Source organism: Lucilia sericata, unplaced genomic scaffold, assembly GCF_015586225.1.
Source record: "Lucilia sericata isolate MDLA Ls3-8-SP2 unplaced genomic scaffold, ASM1558622v1 Contig000903F_arrow, whole genome shotgun sequence".
Lineage (NCBI taxonomy): Eukaryota > Metazoa > Arthropoda > Insecta > Diptera > Calliphoridae > Lucilia > Lucilia sericata.
This window is the reverse complement of record NW_023994890.1, coordinates 103364-113641: the sequence shown is the minus strand read 5'-3', so window position 1 is coordinate 113641 and position 10278 is coordinate 103364. Positions and strand designations below refer to the sequence as shown.

Sequence of the window (10278 nt, the reverse complement as noted above, 5' to 3'; positions counted from 1 at the left end):
AACAATTGTACTCACTCTCTTTTTATTATGATGTTTTTTTTTTTGTTGTCGATTTGTTCGTGTTTCTTGTTTTCAATTCAATTCATTTCATTTGTGTTGTATTTGTAAGAGTAAATGAATTTGAGTATTTGAATGGAATTGTGAGTACGTAAGTGTGTGTGTGTGTAAAAGCAGAGAAAAGAATCGTAATAAAAAAATAAAACAACCAGCCAACAGACCAAACCAAACCAACATTTAATAGTTTGTTTTTTTTTTGTTTCTTTGAGTTTTGTACAATTTGTGTGTTTGTATAGGAGAGTATCTGTGTGTGTAAGCCTGAGAGTGTATTATTTAATAAATGTGTGAGTATTGAAAAACACATTGATATTCGTAGCAATGTTTCGTTTTTCATTACGAATTTGTCATTCGTAAGTGAAGGTACAACATTCACAAAACACACAGACCCAGCAGCGAGCTAAAAAAGTAAGCGAAATAACGAACTAACATACACCTCTTAGCTGACAGTCCATTCATTTTAGTCTGTCAGTTAGTTAGTTATACAGCCAAAACGTCAGCAGGCAGAGTACCACCTATATGTGTTTTTGAAAATCGTGGCCGTCGTAGTAGTATTTGCTGGTTATTGCCGTCAGTCAGTCAGTGAATGAGTGAGTGAGTGAATGACTGACGTAAACAAATCTATTTCGTTAGCCAGTTGTACAATTGTCGTCGGATTTGAACAAATGAAAAATCTTGAACAAATAAAACACAACTAAATGAGCAAAAAAAAAAAAAAAAAAATCCCTCATACGCGCGCGCATTTCATTTGTAAATTAAATGTGTAAAAAAATCTACAAATAAATAAGCAAAAAGTAATACAAATAGAAAAAAAGAGCAAAATATACAAAAAAAATAAGCCAGAAAAATAGAATCCCCAGTATATAAAGTTATATTTAAGTGTGAGTATGTATCAATAAAGAGCTGCTGCCAGTTGAAATGGCATAATAAAAAGAAATAATCATAAAAAAAAAGAAAAACAAAAAAAGAAACGAAAGAAATAATTTATATTTGTAAAAGTGTCTTTGCTCCCCTTATTACAAATACCCATACAACTGCAAACATACATACATTTGTACATACCTACAAATACATACATATATATAATATTTTTTTTTGTACAATTGTGTTGTTGTTTTCCATTTCCATTACGTTTGGTGTTTTTCGGTTACGATTGCTTAACGTTTTCCAGCAATAATCATACGTCGTGTGACACGCCGTCGGTTAACAACATCATTATAACGCTTGTCGTCATCGTCTCTCATTTGTTTGCTACTACGGTTCGTCTATATGATACGTTTTGTCGCCGCAAATAAATACTTAATAACGGTTGTTTAAAAAAGTTCATTTCCGTTTTAGCGCAACAACAACAACAAGAGAAAAACATATTTTTAATTGCAAAACTATTTAACTGTCTCACAAATACTTATAAAGAAATTACCATTCAAATAAATAATTTATAAAAATTAATTAAAATAAATTTTTATTTACTACAAACAAAAAAAAAAAATTGTTTATTTAAAAGAAAAATAAAACAAATTTCTTTGAAAGAAAAATAAACCTAAAAAAAATTAGTTAAAAAATTTAATAACAAAATTAATTGAAATAAAACTGTTTAAAACTGAATATAAATAATTAATTACAAAAAAGGTGAATATGTTTTTAAATAATTTTCGTTATACAGTTGAGTTTTTAAGCAAAATTAAACTATAAGTAAATAGTTACAGTGATAAAATATTTTTGTTAAAAATAATAATGGTGCAAGAAAATTGTTCTCTCAATAAAACTATTCCAGAAATTTAAAAAAATTCTAAATATTAAAGACTTGCTCTTGTTCTTAAATATTTTCTTTTCTGAGAACAATTTTTTATGAAAGTTTTGTGTTAAAGGTCTTTGATAATACAGGCCAACAAAATTTCATCTAGAGAACTTTGCTGAATCCGAATCTGGTCTTAGAATTCCTACATCCCATCAGATTTTCGAGATATTGTGGCCTGAAGTTTAAAAAAAGAATCCCGTTTTTTTGGCCATAATTGAGACTTTATAACATCGCTAAGACACATTAGTTTTATGTTATGTCATCTGATAGATTAATCTGTTGACTTTAAAAGTGTTTAACTTCCTCAACATCTTGTCTATTCTTCGAGATATCTTGTTGACTTTAAAAGGTTTTCCAGATATTGAATCCTTAAATTTGAAAAAAATCCCGTTTTTGGCCATAATTGAGAAGTTATAACATCGCTAAGACACATTAGTTCTTAAAGCTTGTTATGTCATCTGATAGACCAATCTGTCGACTTTAAAATCAGTGTTTTACTTCCTCAATATTTTGTCTATACTTCGATATATCTTAAACTAAAGTTTGTATCAAATTCTGACCTAAATATATGTTTCTTATAGAACATTTAGTTCAATTTATGTTCCAAATATCTTGAAGTTCAAATATCTTGAAGTTGGAACAAGATATAACAGAGATTAAACGAGGGTTTGATATAGAAAATCGGATGCTAGAATTGGATTCAGCGACGTTCAATTACTGCAGATTTAGGACACGATATCTTTTGAATTGAATGTGATCGAGTAACATTTGTTGGCTTGTGTAATTTAAGAAATTGTTTATCAATAAGCTTAAAAGAACTATTGAATTTTGATCCGGAAAAATAAATTTTTTAAATTAAAAAAATTTAGTTAAAGTTTAAACAAATTTACACTGATCGTCTATAAACTATTTAAAGTTTTTAACAAAATTTGCGAGCAAAAGAAAAGCAAGTGAAGATTTCTTTAAAACTACCTAGAGAGAAAAATAAATATATACGCCTGGTACCAAATTGACACCAAAGAGTTTATAGTTTTTCAATAACATCCGTTGTAAAAGTAAAAACATACGTACGACAACACTATGTAATGTTGACAACATTGCAACAATTCGTTGTCGAAATTGAAATTTTATACACATCCGTGGCCTAAATGTTAACAAACATGGTAAGCTCACTATTAAAAAACAATCCGTTGCCAATAGTGAGCTTTCCACGTTTGTTAACATTTAGACCACGGATGTGTATAAAATTTAGATTTCGACAACGAATTGTTTCAATGTTGACAACGTTGCGTTGTCATTGCGTTTGTATTGAAAAATAAAAACAATTTGCGATAGTTTTTTATTAGTATGAACAGACATCAACAGCCGGTTTCTCTAAATGTGAAAAAAACTTTTAATTCTTAAAAAAAAAATATATTGAAAATAACCAAAAAAAATATAATTTTTGTTTTTGTTTTCAATATATTTCTAAGAAATAAAATTCGATATTGTAAAACAGGCGGTCATACAATCACATTCAAAAAGTTCATAAGTTTAAAGTGATCTCGATTTTGATCATCGGTATTTTTAAATGCCCCTAAAAGTATGCAACATATTATGTGTCATTTTAATTAATTTATGAAATATTTTGTAAACAAATGTGGAAATTTTAAAAGAAATTATATGTTAAACAAAACATAAATGATATGTTTTAAATCCAGAAACTAGAGTCTTTGATGGGAATTGAAATCCATCGTGACCCCAGACTGACTAGCATACTGCGCTTTTAAGTCCAACTTATACTTTAAAGATTTAATAAAATGTTGCCAAAGTGAACTAATTATCACTCAACAGCTCATAATATTCAGCTCTCAAATTGTATATAGAATCCTCAATTAATTATTTAGAATCGAAGTTGATAATTTTATAATAATATTGACAACTATAATAAATATCTAAATTATTCTGATACCGATTCCACAATAATACGAGCTGTTTATATCTACTTCTTAAATTTCCACAATTTTTGACATTTAAAATTTTGATTATTTTTGACCGGTGGTCTCCGGTAGGTTAGTGGTTAGTGTTCCAGTCTGGTAGACCGGAGGTCGTGGGTTTGATCCCATCTGAGGCAATGGTTAAGGAGCGCACCTTGCCCGTTAGAGGGCAAGGTGTATTTCTTCGGATTTGATGTATATTTGCCTATAATGTAAAATACATTCTCAATCCTTATAGATAGCGAAATAGATATTCGCACGTCTGTCTTTCTGTCCAAATCTTGATATTAAAGTAATTCATCAAATTCTATATTTTATAGTAAAGCATTCCGATTCTCAATTATTCAGTATCTCAGTACAAAGAGAACTACCAAAGAAGCAGTCGAATTTACTACACAGAAGGACCGATGATTTTAGCACAGATTTCATAGTAAAGAATAAGTCCTTTTTTCGATAAAGTAACAATTATATTCTAACACAATTTACCGAGCAGTGAAGCAGACCACAGTCTCTGGTGGGAATCGAACCAACAATCCCTAGACTGATAAGCTAGGTGTGGTTGAAAGGAGGATGTATTTACATCAAATCCGAAAAAATACACCTAGACCACTATCGGGCCTCTTGTGCGCTCCTATTCATGAACATGTTTGTTGGTAAAATCAAAAACCTTATATAGTATTCATTAAATGTATTATCGTCCGATGTTCAGAAACTCAGTTTCCTGGACGTAAATTCTAAGTATTTTCCAATCAGTTATGTTATATCCGGAATAATATCACTCCCAAGATATTTGGATCTAATTTCAAAGAAAGTGCTCCAGAGTTTCACTGTTCTCTCTACAGGCTCTACATTCGTTTGAATCCGCAAACTTGGAAATCATGTAAGGCGCATGGGTCTTCGTTATAATGACTTCTGAAGAACTTGTCAAAATAAGGATTGACTCATTGTCTGAGCAATTGTCCAGTCCAGGAATATATACGCTACTTTATACTAAGATCGGTGTATATTTCAGACTTGAAATTTGCCAAATTAGGTGTGAAATACTGTTCACATTCGGCCTTTCACACTTTTCTTTTCCATTCTTTTCATATCGATCTTCTCTTCCTTTCTTCTTATAATCCTTTTTCGGGGATTAATAAATGATCTCAATTGCGGTACAGCAGCCTAAGCAAAATCTAACCTCTAAGGGAAAGTCAATAGATACGATTTTACGATCATTAAGAAAAGTAAATAAAATATTTTTAGTTATTAGAACTAAACTTTTCTTTACTTTTTTAATAACTTAATTTACATTAAGGAAAATTTCTTCTGGCAGCTTTAAAACATTGAGCTAATTTAAATACACTTAACTAATTAACGCCATTAAAATGAAATTCAAATAATTTGCTGATTGATTTTGAATTGAATTGATTAAAATCGATAAAATGCAATAAAAATTAATTAAAACAATGTCATTATGTCATTAATACTAACACTTAATACATATCAATAGTAACAAAATAGAATATTTGTTAAAGAAAATAACCAGTTTTAAGAATAATTGTAAAAATTACAAAAAAAAAAAAAAAATTTTGTATAAATAGAAAACAAACTTTAATCAGTAACAATTAATTAAACCTTTTAAAAGCTTAAATTAAGCTTTTTCAAACTGTGAGGATTTCAAATAATTTCAAAATTTTTTAATATTTTCAAAAACTCAACTAGATTTCTGATAAAGAAAAACAATTTGAATACTATTTTTTTACTAAACATTTTATTATTTCCTTCTCTTTGCAGATTTTTACAAATTAAACTGAAATTTAAAAAAGTGTTAAAAAATTTTTCATAAACAGTGATAAAGTGTTGCAAAAAATAATGTCTTTAAAGACATTTTCAAAATATAATGAATTCAAACTGTGATAACACAAAATATCTGAATATAAGTGAAAAGAATCAAAGCTCAACAAATGGTTTGGACTATGAAAAGTCGACCTCGGCATTAATAAATTTCAAACGTGAATATCTTTATAACGCCACTAAGAAAGCGGCAATGAACAATACGAGCAACAGCAGCAACAACAATAATAATAATAATACAATTTTAATCAATAACAATCACAACAACAACAACAACAAAAGTCCTTTACATCAAAAACTTAGTCCTACACATTATAGTAATATTCTTAACAATAATAATATAATGAATTCAGCCACCATGCTGATGCATCATCAGCAGCAACAACAACAACAACAGCAGCAACAACAAAACGGTGGACGTGATAATAGCAGTAGTCGTGGTACTGATAGAGGTGATGAACGTCCCAATGGCAGATCTTCACATACCGGTCGTGGTTCCAGTTGTTCACCAGCCTCTTCACCCACACGCCACCCCAGTGCTGTCAGCCCTGTTACTTCACTTAACCACTCAATGATGCAACAAATGCAACAGCAACATCATCAATTAAGCCCACCACCACATGTGGGTGGTGTACCCACACCGAACGGTTTACCCGCCGGTCTACCACCACGTATGCCCCATGGTTTGCCACCCCATTCGTTGGGTTTGCTCAATTCCCTACAAATGATGCATCATGCCTCGCCGCTAGAACTAATGGCGGCGGCTCATCATCATGTACCACCACGCACCTATAATAGCCCGCCACCCATTTCCACCTCAGATCCCAGTGCCAATGAGTGTAAATTGGTAGAGTATCGTGGTCAGAAAGTTGCCGCTTTTATTATAAGCGGTGAGACAATGTTGTGTCTGCCGCAGGCTTTTGAATTGTTTCTGAAACATTTAGTCGGTGGCCTACATACGGTGTATACGAAACTGAAGCGTTTAGACATTGTGCCGTTGGTGTGCAATGTTGAACAGGTGCGAATATTGCGCGGTTTGGGTGCCATACAACCAGGGGTGAATCGTTGTAAGCTGTTGTCGTGCAAAGACTTTGATATACTGTATCGTGACTGTACAACTGCCAGGTAAGAGAGGTTTTCTTTTTTATTTGTTTTTTTTTTTTTTTTTTTTTTTAAGGAATAATAAGCATTTTTAAATGTTTGTGTTAAATAGAAAAAAGAATTTAGTTTGTTGTTTGAAAAGGGGATTTAAAAAAGTACTTTCTGGTTTGTGTGTGTAAAGGTGATAATTTTCAAATTAAAATTTTAAAATTCACAATGTATTAAATACATTAAGGAGAGAAGCTTTAATTGAGCTTTAAAAGCTTTTCTACATTGCCTTAGGAGGTATTCGATCGCCACTCTATATGTTACAAAGTGACAGTCAAAAAGCTCAAATCGATTTTGTGGAGAATACTCTCTTGATTACTTGGTTATACTAAGGTAATCATTGATTCTCTCTACGCACTACTTGGGTAGTTACATATCAATCGTCCCTCCCTAGATTACAAAGAGAAAGTCAGAAAAATCAAATCGATTTCGTGGAGACAACTCTTTAGATTACTTGGGCATACTAAGGTAATGATTGATTCTCCTTTCGCATTACTTGGGTAGTTAGACATTAAAGGAAATAACTGCTCCATATATTTTGTTTATTCTGAATACCCCTTGAGGGGTCTTCTAGGTCCATCGTTATATGTGATATTTTATTTAGAAATAAAAGATTATTCTTCACTTTAGATGCTACTTCCCAATAGGACCAATACAGATATCGGAGGTGGCTTACTTTGAGATCACATAGGGCTGCTGCAGAGGGGTCTAAGAGATTTATCACCTAAACTTAATTTGGAATATTTTCCACTTAAAGTTCATGCTTCATGTTAAATTTCATGTCTATTGTACTACTTAGTTTAAGTTTTACTAACCACAATTGTCTGCTGGGTTATTTTTTATAAACTTTACGAACATATAAATTCAGTTTATTAGGATTTTAATTATTTATTAATTATATTTTAAAAGGTAAAATAAAAATTATTACCAGTATTTACATACATACGTATGTAAATAACATTTACATTTAAAAGTCAAAAGTTATGAGAAAACTAAAAACTTTTATTTTTCAGTATTTAGATTAGAAAAGTTTTACATTTTTGATTTGATTTGTCTGTAATTTTAAACGCATAACATAAAGTTATATATGATTGAAATGGTAAATGTATAAAAACACAGGGTGTAAGCAATTTGAAAAGGAGAAATAAACAATAAAGTTCGGATATAAACTTAATATACATGATTCCAAGCATTTGAGAACATTTTGTTAAGGCTTTACGGAACTTAAACTAAAAGCACTGAAAGCTTTAGGTCTAGGGTCACATGTTTAATTCCTAAAGCTTCTTAAACATCAAAAAGCTTTTAGGATTGAGCTTTAATAAGATCATGTTCTGGTTTAAGATAAGCTTGATTAAATCTAAAGTAAAGCTTTCTGAAAGTTTTACTGCTTACCAAACATTAATAAGCTGTTAAAAGTGAGCTTTTATAAGATCATAGTTATTATGTAGACCATTACAATCTGTTTCCTATAGTTAATTTCTTTGTAATAACTTTTTTGATTGGCCTACCCCTTTAGATCGTACCACTAAACTACAATTTATTTTAAGTTTTGCCCAAGTTTTCTTCTTTTTTTTCTTTCTTAAGGTTTTCATAGGTTTGTATTGCGTATTTCCGTTTAATGTCATCGCAAAATGTAAAATGCCTGCAAACTGCAAGAACAATAACAACAACAAACCAACAATTGCAACTGTAAATTCAAACGCAGTTTAAATTTAAACTTTTCAACCAGTCACAAAACTTTTACAAGTTGTAAATCTAACTTGGGTTTTGTATGTAAGTCAATTGTTCTTATTGTTGTTATTTATATACTAAAACATACATACAAATCTACCTACACAATAAACAAATACTATACATTTATTGAGAGAGTAGTACAATAGCAATTGTTAACTGACAAAGGCTACACCATTTCCTATTGATATTCTGTTTATACTCTTAACATTTTCAATATTTTTCGAAAATTTTAAATCATATTTCAGAGATTTCCGTTGAAAGAAATGGTCTTTCTGACAGTGTATGTATTTCATTTTAGAGTACATTCGATAGGTTAGTTGGTAGTGTTTAAGTCTGTCAGGCCAAAGATCACGGGTTCAATTCCCAGTAGAGATTCTGGTGAAGGACCACACAACAATCCTGATAGTTGTCAGGGAGTATTTCTACTAACTAACTAACTAACTAACTACATAACAATATAATCTTGTCTATAGTCCCGACTATATTCTTGTCTATTGTATAGACAATAGTGTTGCCTATAGTCTTGACTATAGCCTATATTGAGAGAGACATATTTGTGAAAGATTTCAGCAAAATTGCTCAGTTTTAAAACATGTGTACTAAAAGGTCAAAGGTCACAATGTTAAATATTTGAGATTTTTTGAAATTAGTGATTAGATTTCAATAGAACTCTACAGAATTGTTTCAAGATGGCTGAAAACTAAATATCAGCTGATATCCTCGGAGAAATTGGGGGAACAAAATTGGAACCTTTTTTTCAAACACTTAAAAACACTCTATGATTAAAACGTTTTATTTCACAAATTAGTTACTTGAAAGAACTCCTTAACACACAAGATTGTTTTAACTTTATAAAACTTTAATTGATTTATTTTGTAAAACCCTCTTCAACACCACCACCACAAATCTAATACACATTTCTATATTAAAAAAGAATTGAAAACAGAAGAAAAAATATTCGAAAAATCAAATAAACCTAATTTAATTTTTCGAAAATTTTAAATCATATTTCAGAGATTTCCGTTGAAAGAAATGGTCTTTCAGACAGTGTATGTATTTCATTTTAGAGTACATTCGATAGGTTAGTTGGTAGTGTTTAAGCCTGTCAGGCCAAAGATCACGGGTTCAATTCCCAGTAGAGATTCTGGTGAAGGACCACACAACAATCCTGATAGTTGTCAGGGAGTATTTCTACTAACTAACTAACTAACTAACTAACTAACTAACTAACTAACTAACTAACTAACTAACTAACTAACTAACTAACACTAACTAACTAACTAACTAACTAACTAACTAACTAACTAACTAACTAACTAACTAACTAACTAACTAACTAACTAACTAACTAACTAACTAACTAACTAACTAACTAACTAACTAACTAACTAACTAACTAACTAACTAACTAACTAACTAACTAACTAACTAACTAACTAACTAACTAACTAACTAACTAACTAACTAACTAACTAACTAACTAACTAACTAACTAACTAACTAACTAACTAACTAACTAACTAACTAACTAACTAACTAACTAACTAACTACTAACTAACTAACTAACTAACTAACTAACTAACTAACTAACTAACTAACTAACTAACTAACTAACTAACTAACTAACTAACTAACTAACTACTAACTAACTAACTAACTAACTAACTAACTAACTAACTAACTACTAACTAACTAACTAACTAACTAACTAACTAACTAACTAACTAACT

At 30.3% G+C, this 10278-nt stretch overlaps 1 protein-coding gene across 4 annotated transcripts in view; it reads left to right on the top strand.

The window, feature by feature from the left end:
* The first annotated feature begins 395 nt into the window (after positions 1 to 395).
* The window catches only part of LOC119608961, a 42205-nt gene continuing 32322 nt past the window's right edge, over positions 396 to 10278 (top strand). For 3 of the 4 annotated variants that reach the window (XM_037963598.1, XM_037963596.1, XM_037963599.1), the window contains exons 1-2: positions 396 to 1683; positions 5605 to 6789. In XM_037963598.1, the coding sequence (XP_037819526.1) occupies positions 5711 to 6789 (1079 nt within the window). In that variant the 5' untranslated portion in view covers positions 396 to 1683; positions 5605 to 5710. The remainder of the gene's footprint in view (positions 1684 to 5604; positions 6790 to 10278) is intronic. The other variant, XM_037963597.1, reaches the window with a different exon arrangement.